General features: G+C 36.0%; 2 protein-coding genes across 3 annotated transcripts; one reads left to right on the top strand and one right to left on the bottom strand.

Moving 5' to 3' along the window:
- Window positions 1-104: 104 nt before the first annotated feature.
- ALE1 (PA-domain containing subtilase family protein) lies at window positions 105-4,993 on the top strand. Its single transcript, XM_022864920.2, has 10 exons — window positions 105-633; window positions 902-1,046; window positions 1,146-1,543; window positions 1,642-1,737; window positions 1,896-1,965; window positions 2,282-2,564; window positions 2,724-3,064; window positions 3,159-3,426; window positions 3,524-3,796; window positions 3,949-4,993. Exons 1-10 carry the CDS (start codon window positions 455-457, stop codon window positions 4,359-4,361), a joined length of 2,466 nt encoding a protein of 821 aa, XP_022720655.2. The 5' UTR covers window positions 105-454; the 3' UTR covers window positions 4,362-4,993.
- A 151-nt stretch (window positions 4,994-5,144) lies between these two features.
- Window positions 5,145-10,771, bottom strand: LOC111278291 (protein STRUBBELIG-RECEPTOR FAMILY 8-like). Of its 2 annotated transcripts, XM_022864913.2 has the most exons (16): window positions 10,398-10,771; window positions 9,544-9,676; window positions 9,375-9,446; window positions 9,206-9,271; window positions 9,046-9,117; window positions 8,869-8,940; window positions 8,386-8,457; window positions 8,218-8,283; window positions 8,074-8,139; window positions 7,678-7,985; window positions 6,940-7,193; window positions 6,547-6,818; window positions 6,291-6,426; window positions 6,035-6,174; window positions 5,777-5,933; window positions 5,145-5,589 (listed from the first exon to the last, which is right to left on the bottom strand). In XM_022864913.2, exons 1-16 carry the CDS (start codon window positions 10,519-10,521, stop codon window positions 5,437-5,439), a joined length of 2,163 nt encoding a protein of 720 aa, XP_022720648.2. In that variant the 5' UTR covers window positions 10,522-10,771; the 3' UTR covers window positions 5,145-5,436. The 2 variants fall into 2 exon arrangements, with proteins under 2 accessions (XP_022720648.2, XP_089621160.1); XM_089765034.1 differs by lacking the exon at window positions 5,777-5,933.
- Between the last annotated feature and the right edge of the window lie 2,628 nt (window positions 10,772-13,399).

Here is a 13,399-nt window from a genome sequence, read left to right as displayed (position 1 = left end):
TTACTTAAGAAGCGTTGCAAAAAATTACTGTTAAGAACTCGAGAAAAGCATTTTCCGGAGTTTATCAGATAATGATCAAGACAAGGTGTAGCAAGGTTTGAGTGACTCTGTAATCATGAAACATTGTCAATAGTTTCGGTTATTTCTCTAAAGCATTGCGCTTTTCTTGGTGGGTTGGTGTGAAATGGCATAGGCAAAACATGCACAACCCATATTTAATCTTTACAAATTCTTCTGATTGCAACCAGATTTAATTAAATCTAAGCAGAAAAGGTAACCGCTAGTAATCCTGAGTGGGTCTGCCCTTTCCCCTGAATATCTCATAAAAACAGCTTTACTCACGTTAACAGTGTGGATGATAAGCATTTGTTTTGCACTTAATTTATGATGAGTTAAAAACTTCTGTCGCCTTTTATAAACTCCAAAAAAAGTCACATTTCCTTTCATTGTAAACATGGCAAATGGGGTTGATGCATTGGCTGCATCGAGATATGCAGTTCTTCTCGCTATGAGTTTTATGGCATCTTTTGCAGAAGAGAGATCAATATATTTAGTTTTAATGGAAGGAAAAGCAGTAGCATTTCAAGGTGATATTCTACCGCGCCAACGTGGAAGAAGATTTGACCCGACGAGGTTATAAAGATGAATAAATTCATAGCTGTTATAATCATCATCACCTTCTTTTCTTTTCCTTTTCCTTGGAACAGTATATATTTTAGTCTTTAGATTTAGAGAAGCAAAAATTAATTAAATTTCCAAGTAGACGAGTGGTTATTCGCATTGCATCTTCATCTTTAACGTATCAAAAGGGAAATTGAATAGTTTTGTCTGTAAATCTTATTATATCAGCACATTATCTCGTTAACTATTAACAGTGTTCGTTTTCGGTATGAATAATTAGTGAAGTTTCCAAGGTTCATGCAAAGAAGTTGGAAGATTCTCATAATCAAGTTCTCCAAAGCACTCTAGATACTGGAAGCTATAACAAGCTATACAGCTTCAAACACGTTCTTAATGGCTTTGCTGTCCACACTTCACCTTCTCAGGTAGTTTCTTTTGTACTTTTTGAGGCCTTGTTTTTCTCTTAATTCCACTTAAACTTTCTGATAAACAAGGAAAACAAGAAATTGTTATGAAAATTTCAGGCTAAGAAACTAAAACATGCTCCGGGAGTAAAGTTGGTTGAGAGAGATAGAAGAACCAAATTGATGACTACCTACAGTCCTGAGTTCTTAGGGTTACCTGAAGGAGCGTGGAAACAAGAAGGAGGAGATAGAAATGCTGGAGAAGGGATTGTTATTGGTTTCATTGACACAGGCATTAATCCATTACACCCAAGCTTTTCTTATGACTCGGTCAATCCTTACACGTCCAATGTTTCGCATTTTTCTGGTGCATGTGAGACGGGTCCTCAATTCCCACCATTTGCTTGCAATGGAAAGATAGTTTCTGCCAGGTTCTTCATAGATGGGGCTCAAAAAGCTGCTTTTCTGAATGCTACAGTAGATATTCCATCACCAATGGATGCCGTTGGCCATGGAAGGTAATATATGAAACAAGGCTTTTTTTTGGTACATTGTTAGATATTCACTTTGTCTTTATTGGTTTGTAACGCTGGAGGAAAAATGTGCTTTGCTTCAGTCACGTGGCATCAACTGCCGCTGGAAATGCTGGGGTCCCTGTGGTTGTGAACGGCTTCTATTATGGGCGAGCCAGTGGGATGGCACCGCGTGCAAGGTATGTAATTATTCAATTCCTTGTTATGGAAATTGTGTTCTGAGATAATTCTACTAATTAATTACCTTTTTATCATATGATTCTACTAATTAATTACCTTTTTATCATATGATTCTAGCAATGATATCGACTATTGACATTTTTTTTTTGGCAAATAGAATTGCTGTTTATAAGGCTGTCTATCCAACAGTGGGAACGCTTGCGGATGTGGTTGCAGCAATTGATCAAGTAGGCACTGAAATCCACATTAGTTCTAGTAAAAACAACCAATATATTATATGCCGTTGTCATGAACTATCCATGTTGAGAAAAGAAAAAACACGAGGCACGCTTTCATGCAATCATCTACTACACCTTAATTTTTCATGTGTTTCCATAAACAATGTTATAAATAGATATCCAGTTATCCACCCTGGAACAATGGAGAAGCAGCTTGAATAAAGAAAGATTAAATTGATTGATTATTCTGAAAAGATTGCAAAAATTAGATTAACTAATAATTTGTTGGTAATAAACGTTTATGTATTTTCTTGTGACGGCACAGGCGATAGTAGATGGAGTGGATATCTTAACACTGTCAATTGGACCGGATGAACCACCACAAGATACAGTCGCATTCTTGAGCATTTTAGACATAGCCATGTTATTTGCACGAAGAGCTGGGATATTCGTGGTGCAGGCTGCAGGAAATGAGGGTCCCGGTCCTTCAACAGTTTTGTCTTACAGCCCTTGGACTGTTGGTGCAGCGGCTTCCAGAACAAACAGAAGATACACTGGTTCTCTTCTCCTTGGAAATGGTCAAAATGTTTCAGGTGTTGGGTTGTCAGGTAATATATAGTGTCAAGTTAAGGGTGACTTTTTTACTACTCACCCAACTACATTGTTCCTCTTTTCTTTTTCATCCTTTCTTTTCCCTTTTTTCTTTTACCAGCAGTGATTACTGATTAATCAAAAATTTTAAATTGGTAATATGTTCTCTTTCCTAGCTCCAACTTTGGGAAATGGATCATTACTCTATAAGCTAGTTCTGGCTAAGGATGCAGTCAATTTAAATGGGACATTCCCAAGGACTCCACAGTATGTTGAGGAGTGCCAATGTCCAGAAGTTTTGGACCCTAATGCAGTGAGGGGCAGTATTGTTATATGCACTTTCTCAGCTGGCTTCTATAACGAGACATCCACACTAACAGCCATCATTGAAACAGCAAGAACTCTTGGATTCATGGGTTTTGTTCTTGTTGCAAATCCAAGTTACGGTGATTTTATTGCCCAACCAATTCCCTCTTCGGTCTCTGGCACTCTGATCCCCAAAGTATCAGATGCAAAGGTAACAATTATCATTAATTCCACAATAAAGAATGTTCTATTGTTCTTAACCAGTTCTTGCATAATCTTATGAGACAATCATCTTATGTTTGTAGATTATATCTCAATATTATGAACAACAAACATATAGGGATGCAGGAGGCTTTGTGAGACAGTTCATTGCAAGAGCTGCTATAGCAGATGGTAGAGTTGCTTCTTTTGATGCGCAAGCACCCATGGTTAGCAGATTCTCTTCAAGGGGACCAGATTTTATTGACATTAACAGGAACCCTGCTGATGTACTAAAACCTGATATTCTTGCCCCAGGACAAGAAATTTGGGCAGCTTGGAGCCCCATGAGTGCCCTGGATCCCATTCTAAGTGGTAATTAAACAACATCATCAAGCTTCTTACCAAGTAATAGTATATAGTTCTGATTGCTTAGAAAACAAGAGTTGATTAGACTTGAACTACTTTACAGGATACAATTTTGCTCTGCTCACTGGTACCAGCATGGCTGCACCTCATGTTGCGGGGATAGCAGCTCTAATTAAGCAAAAGTATCCTTCATGGACTCCATCAATGATAGCATCGGCAATCTCTACCACAGCCACCAAGTTTGATAAAAATGGAGGGCGTATAATGGCTGAAGGATTTGATGTTGGAAGCTTGTATCCCTCTACTTACTTTGATCTTGGCGCTGGCTTTGTTAATCCAAGTCATGCCATGGATCCAGGCTTAGTCTTATCATCAGGTAAACCCTTTCTCTATCCCATTAACCTCTCTTCCACTTCCAAATTCTATTATCAAGCTTGACCTGTCAGAGTTACTATCCATTAAAAAGTGAGAATTTTTCTTAATGTTAGATATGTAACTTAGCTCTTTATACCTGTTATCATGAAGCAGAATTTGAAGATTATATCAGTTTTTTGTGCTCAATGCCCAACATTGATCGGTTTGCAATCAGAGCTGCAACTGGAGTGTGGTGCAGCAAGTCGCTTGGCCACCCCGCTAACCTGAACATCCCGTCGGTGACCATATCTGCACTAAGAAGATCCCTGACAGTGAGGCGGAGTTTCAAGAATGTAGCGGCCAAACCGGAGACATATAAAAGCTTAGCGATACCCCCAAATGGGACAACAATTAACTTGCATCCACCTTGGTTCACTATAGCCCCAGACGGAACCCAAGACTTGGACATAGAAATTAATGTGACTCGGTCAACCAACGAGTTCAGCTTCGGTGAAATTATTTTAAGAGGAAGTTTAAATCACATCGTGAGTATACCATTATCAATTAGATCAGTTTCAATTGTTTAAGCGGAACTCGTACGGCAAAGTCAGTGTTGCTATCTTGTTTATGAACTAAAGTTTTACTCTTTTTATATTTCTCCTTACAGATTTTACATCGATTCAATGTGAAAATTGTTTGCATTGGTACTTAAAACATAAAAAGACATTAATTGATGGGTTTAAGGCCTTGATCCAATGTGAGAGTTGACAAATTTGCCTTTTTGCCTAGGTTGTTTATTTCAGACAGACGCCAGAATGTCCCTTTCTTTATCATCGAAGAAGAAATGAAATTATCCATTTAATTAAAATTTTATTCAGCTTATCATTAAAAAAAAAAATTACTAGTTCATTTTTTTCTCCAAAAAATTTTTAATTTAATATCATCATATCACATTACAAAATAAGGCCTGGTCCAAAATCATACTTTCATGGATAATAGGCTACCTTTAGATTGATTATCAACGGACCTTTTTCAAAAGCCCAAATAAATCCACCTAGAGAAGACTCGTGTGCCGAAAAAAAGATCAAAACACACTGATCTGACTCCCACGATACATAACAAAAACGATGCACGTGGCATAACCTATTTTTGAATCTTTTGAGCAACCGACATTGTCACAATTTTCTTTCCCAATCACAACAACCCCCTGACAGTTCACACACGTGATGGAAATGTGGGAGGTCCACATTCCATTAACACAATTTGTGTTTGGCAATTTCTAGCAGAAAAGCATGACCAATGGAGACAAAGATAAAGGGACAACTCGTGAAAATCATGACAACGAAACAAAGGAATGTTATGTACTTGCCTTGAATTAAAGAAAATCTTTTATTATTAAGATGCAAAACGTGAATGTCCATCATTATCCCCAACAATACACCTTTATATTTGCACTGTAAACTATAAACTATAAACTCAAAGTGATTATGTATAAGATATAATTACACAACTTTTTTTTATTTCATTTTCCATTATCGATTTTGATTCTCTTGTAGATCTTTTCCACTTAAATTGGTTTGCTCTTTTAGTCATCCTAGAACTTAGCATGTTGCAGACATGATTGCAAGGAATCAGTTCAAGCTTCAAGTTTCAACCAGACACTTAAAATGACATGTCTATTGCTTCATGATCTGGAGTCTTGTATGCAAATCCTGATTCGTCACTAGGTCGCCTTTTTACCACACTTGCCCTTTGCACTAACCTCACTAAAGCTTGCACAACCTCAGACATTGGGGGCCGAAACTCAGGTTCTGGCTGCATAGAAATGAAAAAGAAAAAAAAAAAAAAAACTTATAATCAGATGATAAGAAGACCTACAAAACTAAAGGTCATAGTGCTCCTACTCTTCTTGTTCTATTCTTCTTTTCTTTAACCCTTCTTACTAAATTTTGAACCCGTTAACTTAATCCAACTTGTCCCAATCATTACTAAATTCCTTTACCTGAACACAGAGAGCAATGATGTCAGCGAAGCGTGACAAAGATTTTGCAGGATACATGCCATTGAGGGCAGGATCAACCATTTTTGCAAGGGCATCTATATCATGGAGTTGGGGAGTAGCCCATCTGACAAGTGATTGCTCTGATCTCACCCTAGAACTAAACAATGCAGAATACACCAAAACAAAAATTTACTTGGACGGATATACAAAGTATTGTAACAATGCTAAGATATAAAGATAGCGGAAAACGGGTTTTACCTATCCAGTGGTTTCCGACCAGTCAGCAGCTCCAACATCACCACCCCAAAACTGTACACATCACTCTTTACAGTATACACACCTGACAATGCAAACTCAGGAGCACTATAACCAAATGAACCAACCATCTGTGTTGAAACCTGCCAAATATGGAAGCAAACAGAAAAAATAAAGAGCTAGCTAAAGCTTCCTTTCACAGACAGCAGTGGACTGAAACCTTGTTCACCAATGACACGTTGTCCAAAGCAAATTTTACCTGTCGCTCAGTATTTCGTGTAAGAGCAGCTAAACCACAGTCTGACAAGTGAGGATTGAGTTCTTCATCAAGTAAGATGTTTGCTGACTTGAAGTTTCTATGTACAACTGAAGGCAAGCACACTTCATGCAAGTACCTGAAACAACAGCTTCATCAGAAAGGAACATATGCATGCAAGCAGCCAAACACTGAGCAACATACATGTACACCATTGAAGAGAGGGGAGACTGAAAAATATCATACGCATATAACATACTCTAAAGCCCGGGCAGTTCCAAGCGCCACTCTGACACGTGCATTCCAACTTAACGTCTTGCTGCAATCATCAGAAAAGTGCAGCATATCATGAAGACTACCATTTCCTATATATTCATATACAAGAAGACGCTGTCCATATTCTGCACAGTATCCAGCCAATGTAACAATATTTGGATGCCTCAAGCGAGACATATTGGAGACAGCTTCCAGAAAATTGTCTTCCTCTTGTAATGATAGTGCAGCATTGTCGATTTTTTTAATAGCCATTGTCTAGATCAAAAAAGATAAAAATAATTAGTTATCATTGTGAAAAATCTTGCATTATTTCACAAATTATCCAGCATTAGTTTTTATTGGAAGCACTTCAGTATTAAATGTTTATTAAAGTTACCTTTCCATTTGGAAACTCTGCCTTGTAAACACGACCCAGGGAACCTTCACCGATAAGATATTCTTGACTAAAACTATTTGTTGCTGTTTGTAAAGAAGCGACAGTATATGATGTAGCAGTGATGGGTGACTTCATTCTGTTTAGAGATCCATTTTTGGACATCCTTTCAACCGTCAATTTTTCTGCTGGTGGGGTTTTCAAATCTATAACAGCAGCGACACTTTTTAACCTCTGCTCTTGCATCTCAGTATGTCCTGTAATATTGGAGCAGAATACAGGTCCACCATTGTAAGGATGTTAGAGAGTTTTCAGCACCAATTACTAGTGAATTTGAAAGACATTGTATGTAGGGGAGAAACAACACTGCCAACAAATTTCTTTAAAATTGATTGCTTCATTGAAGTGGTTCTGTTCAAAGTAACCAAAGCAACATTTGATTTCACCAATAGACTTGAATGCGGTCAAAAATTTTCAAGATGTATTGATCCACTAATTAAACAACACAAAATTATAGAAATAACTAAGACATGGGCATCATAATAGATGCCTATTGTTACTCAAGTCTAAAAGATTTTCAATTTTTCATGAGAAATACTTCACTTCCTAATTAGTGTAGCTCCACTTAAATTCACATTTTCAATGAGGATTTATGCAATCCAAAGATGTAACCATAAAAAAAAAAAATTTGTCAAAGTAAAAGAACTGATGGGAGAAAAGAATATGAATAAGAAAACCTACCATCATTGGAGCCAACTGAAAGACTTTCCCTCAAAGCTCTTGTACCACTCACCTTTCTTTTATTTTTATGGATGCAGAAAACAAGAGCAAGTAATGCCAGGACAACCAGTAACAAAGAGCCAAGAACTATGCCCACAATAAGTACAGCTGATGGTCCCTTATCTGAATCTGATGATTGACCATCAGAAGCAGGGGATGTACGAGCTCCTGATCCAGAATTATTTTTATTATGAGATCTACCAGGCGGAGGTGGACTATATGGTGGTGGAGGAGGGGCAAGTCCATTGGCAAAGGAATTGCCATCATATCTGTTTCATTTTTTATAGCAAAGTCAAACATTTTGCACAAACTATATACGGAGAAGTAAATTGGCAGCAATGCTACATCAAGCCTTACATAAAAGTTGGGACTGAGAAAAGCTCTCGAGGAATCCACCCACTGAAATTGTTCTTTGCAACATTTCTGTACAGAATCGAGGGTGCATAAAAACAGACTGACAGAGAGTAGAAACCAAACAGCAGTATGAGAAAAGTAACTTACAGATTTGTCAAAGGTAAACCCGAAAGGACATCAAGAGAACCAGTCAATTGATTGTTCTGCATATACCTGTGACAAATTCAGATACAATAGCACTTGGTCAAGGTCCGCAAATATCTGAAACACGTTTTCATTTTGGTTTTTACATTTAGAGAATGAAGCAACACTTACAGCATAGAAAGATTGCTCAATGAGCTAAATGAACTAGGAAGATCCCCACTAAAATTGTTGAAGGAAAGATCCCTGCATTAACAAGTAAGGAACCCAAATCATAATGCGGTTAGAAAAATATTTAGTAAGAAAACAGACTACAGGTACCTATCAGAATATGGTTAAATGTTATCAAGGTATTCAAAACTTCCCTCTATCCCTGAATTCAATCCAAAAATGATACGGTTGCAGCAAAATATCTCTCAATTTAATGTGCATAATTATAAATATAGGAAAGACAAAACAACCTTAAGTTGAACCAAATCCATATGTAATTTTCCTGTTGAAGCTTTAAATCAACACATGCAACACCTTTAAAATGTTTTATGTTACAAAAAGCAGAATAATAAAGCAACAAAGAATAATAAATTAGATCTCAGAAATTCTACATAGATCAAAACTAATAGATGACAATATATAAATATAAAGGTCATGTTCGCTTACAAGGTCCCAAGGTCAGCAAGATTAGCAAAAGTGTCTCCAACAGATAGGGAAAGTGAATTATGGCTTACATTCCTATACAAAAGATTTAGAATTAGAAAATGATAGGAAGTTCGATTTGCTACTCAATTGTGTGATAAGTAAATAAAAATATCATAGCATTTGAGATACATCACTTACAGGTAAGTAAGAGTAACCATACTAGAAATGGAATAAGGAAGATTCCCGCTGATGTTGTTACCCGCAAGATTTCTGCATCATATAATAAATAATTTTAATATCAAGCAGTAAAAATAGAACCCTTGAAACAATAGAAACAATAATGAATCAGAGATATTACAGGCTCGTAAGATTTGGTGGCAACTGGTATGGGATTGTGTCATGAATGTTGTTGTTACTCAAATCACTAACACAATACAACGAAAAAGGCAATTAACTAATTAGCTGGTTAATAAAGAGTTACAATCTCAATGACATACACAGACATCATAGCAAGGACATAATCTTACAGTGTTCTCAATGACATAAGATCAGAGAGCAAGTATCCCATGGTTCCAGAAAGTCCTAACCCAGTAATATCACTGTTATAACAAGAAAAGCCGCCCATTTAAAAAAAAAAACTGATCAAACTACAAATTCCATAAACAAATAGCTACATTGAAATATACACTCTCATACATTGAAACGACGGCCGAGCCTTCACAGGTAACCCCTTCCCATGAATCTCCACATGGATCACCACCATCAGTTTTCCATTTTGTTAACTTTGTAGGAGTGTTCAATGAAGTGTAAATAACCTGAAGAGCTTGAACTGCTCACAAATAAGTAAATAAAACAACTTAATAAGACATACCCAGGTTTCAAAAATTAATAAATCAAATACAGATTAGATTGAATTAAACATTCCATTTATTTATGCATTGATAAAAATGTCACCAAATATAAAGAAAATCCAGAAATTGGAGAAATTTTCCCAATTAATACTACAGAGTATCACATTTTCCCACAAAATTGGCAACATAAGGAATCAAAGCAAATATGGAGTATTTTTTTCTCTAATTTTTCCCGCATTTTTCTGGGGAAACAAACACATCATAAAAGATCAAACTTTTCAAACAAAAAGATAATGCAGAATAGTCAAAGATCATTTCTTGACTAATCACATTCACATCTAAACTTAAAAAGTAAAAAATTTAGACTTCACCATATCATACAACCAAGTCAATGAGGCCAATGCCCAAAAAAAAAAAACAAAAACAAAAAATTTTCAAAAGGAAAAACAATCAAAGCAAATATGGGATTTTTTTCTGTAATTTTTCCCGCATTTTTTTGAGGAAACAAAGACAGGATAAAGGACCAAACTTTCCAAACAAAATATAACGCAGAATAGTCAAAGATCATTTCTTGAATAATCACATTCACATCAAAACTTAAAAAGTAAAAAATTTAGACTTCACCGAATCATAAAACCAAATCAATGAAGCCAATGCCTAAAAATATATATATATTTTCAAAAGGAAAAACAAAAATACCATCGGAAGAATCGGTGATGCATTGAGCTGGAGTGAAAGCAAAGATCACACCAAGTAAGACTAACTCAGTGAGTAGCAAACGAGTCATAGAAAGAGAGAAAGCTCTGTTACTATAATAACTCATTGCCGCTGGCCTCTTTTACTTCTTCTTTTTTGGTTTTTTTTTTTTTGTCTTGTAGTAGTTGATTTTGGCAGCTGTTCAGATGAGAGGATCAGGTGAGATGAAGCACATGAAAGAGAACCATGGACGCGCAAGCACAGCTGAAGAAGAAGTAGGAGTAAGTGGAGGACAAACGGAAGTAGCAGTAGTTGTTGGGAGGGTCAGTAGTTGGAGAAATCGCCATTAAAGAAGAGAAAAGAGAGATTCGAAGCTTGAGAGGAGCAATGAAGAGAGGGTGTGTTCTATTATAGTATTTCTGAAGAGCCTTATGTGTGTCGGCGAAAAAGGGCAAAAGAGTTTGGCAGTAAAATTTTGAGAAATCTAATAGTACTAAATTAATAAACATAGAAAAGTTTGGTTCGGAGTAGGCAAGCAAGGTACGACAACACTTCTCACCTCTCAGGTTCCTCTCACTGTCAGTTTCGAGTTTTGGTCCTCTGCTTTTGTACCCTTTTCCGGATGTCTTGACCTTTAATTTTAACTAAATGCTTTTTCCACGTTTCAAGCCATGACTTTAACAAGGAAATGTTCAAGCTTTTAATATGGTAAGAATGAACCGACAAAATTGTTGTGCTGTATTGATTTTACTTCATCAACAATGAAATGTTTACTCGTAAAATAAATGTGAAACTTACCACAAATGTCATAAGCTCTACTTTTGACCTTCTTTTTTCCATGGCAGGTCACTGTAGAATGAGAAGAATCCGGGAAGCAGGATAGGAAAATCGAAGAAAGGTAAAAAAAATGTCATGATCGAGCTTAAAAGTGAATTGTTATTGCTGTGATACCAATGCGAACAGTGATGTTCCACTTTTCGTGCAGGAAGCAGGAGCCCGGAATGGGAACGCCAGGACAAGTTAAGGACCATAAAAGAGACTCCGACTGAGCCTGGCCAGCAGATTGCGACTTTACGTTTTAGAGGAATTTCTAAAAATGACTAAAATGTCCAGTTGTGAACTCGTGGGAAAACAAAACTTTCCTCGTTTTTGACTTTGGAAGCTTTTGAATCACTTTTTAGAGGGTGATGAATGATGATCCAAAAGCAACATCCAGCTAACTAGTTTTTGCTTTTGATAATACTTCTCACTAGAAAACTATCATCAAGTGCAAAACAAAACAAAAAAATGAAATAATCATTCACCTAACAAAAGTTGCAAAATTTTAAGAAAAAACAAAGCAAATAGACACTATACTATTAAACTAAAAGAACCCATTATGGCAAAAAAAAAAAAAAAACACTAAAAGAACCCATTAATGCTTTATAATAGTACCATTTTATCTTCACATGATAGACAATATTAAAAGAGTGTTAGTTAAGATGGCAAGTTTTAAAGTGCTTAAATTGAATGAATCTAGATTCTAGAGTTTAGACAAGGACAGTAGGAATATGCTAGCTAGTTTTAATAATTTAAACAGTATGAAGTCCTTTTTTTTATTTTATTTTCATCCATTACAAATTACAAAGGTCTTAATTCTTAAAGAAGCAAGATGACTTGTGACGGCTTCTAATTTTATATTCCCTTTGGTTGCATGACAGTTGAGAAAGCAACATGCTTGCCTTTGATCTGTCTTAGATTCCTTCAACCATATAAAATAAGGAGCAATCTCAGTTAATGACCATGCCCATTTGTTCCTCTATTCACTCACAAGATCCGCAATTAATCAATCTGATTATATAAACAATTTTCTGATGAAAGGTTCCTGCACTGGTAGAAAAAGGAAAGTGGATTGTATCCATATTATATTAGATGTAACCAAGAAACGCATTGCTTTTGCTTGGATCCATTTGTACTATATATGCTATTCGATATTCTAACGTGATTTCAACATTTTTATTACTAGAAACCTCATCAGATTTTTTGTTTCCTTCATTAGTCATTTATAAGATTATAAAAAATGGTTGCATGCACTATTAATATTCCATATTTGAAGCAAAAAAAAAAAAAAAAAACGATGCATGGTTCATGTAAAAAAAATCACTATAATCAGTCAAAATGCCAAAAAAAGGATACAAAGTTCAAACAAAAACCAAGGAGAGATAAAGGATGGAGTAGATTGGTCAAGAAAGCCGGTGGGATATGATATATACAGCAAGGGGCAGTGGTAAATAAGCTGGCAGGAAAGAGGGACCCTGTCTCCATAGAATTGCTGGTCTTACATCTCATCAAATTGTTTATTTCTGTTGCTTATTGGCAACCGACTAATGAATCGGTCCCATGGGAAAAAACAAATGTGGTTTAAGTTGGATGTGAGTCATTTGTTGAACGATGTTTTTCAAAGTATTGTTTTCAATTCAAAATATACATAAAAAGTAATCATCAAATTGCTTTATGATTAATTATTGCTTGATTTAGTAATTAGGAGAAGGTTTTTTCGTTTTTATATAATGATGCAACGTTAAATGATAGCAAGAGCGACAAGCAAACATGCATGCGTAAGGAGCTTAAGAATCTTATTTTTGTTAGATGAAGTTACTTAAAAGAAAATGGAATTCTTGCGCTCTAATTTTCGCATAAGACAGGCTGAAAGTGAACTACAAAAAAAAAAGATAACCTTCACGTTCCAATTTGAATGTAATTTGGAAGACAAAAGGTAAAAACCAAAAGGGGTTTTTTCCTTTCGAAAGCAATTTGTTTTAGAAATTTTGATGCAAGGGTAAAAAAGGAATTGTAATGATGAGATACGAAAAGTACACTGAAGGAAGCAAAGAATCCAACCAGCTGTGAAATAACTGCTCTTTTGTGTTTTTGTCATTTTCTTGAATTATAAGGAAGATTGACAAGGGATTAACAGTAGACCACATGAGGGCCATATTATTCTGAGGTTGAGAAAAGCTGGCATT

This window comes from Durio zibethinus, chromosome 8 (genome assembly GCF_047325235.1).
Source record: "Durio zibethinus cultivar Kanyao isolate XHJ-2024 chromosome 8, ASM4732523v1, whole genome shotgun sequence".
Lineage (NCBI taxonomy): Eukaryota > Viridiplantae > Streptophyta > Magnoliopsida > Malvales > Malvaceae > Durio > Durio zibethinus.
This window is presented reverse-complemented; position numbering and strand designations above follow the sequence as displayed.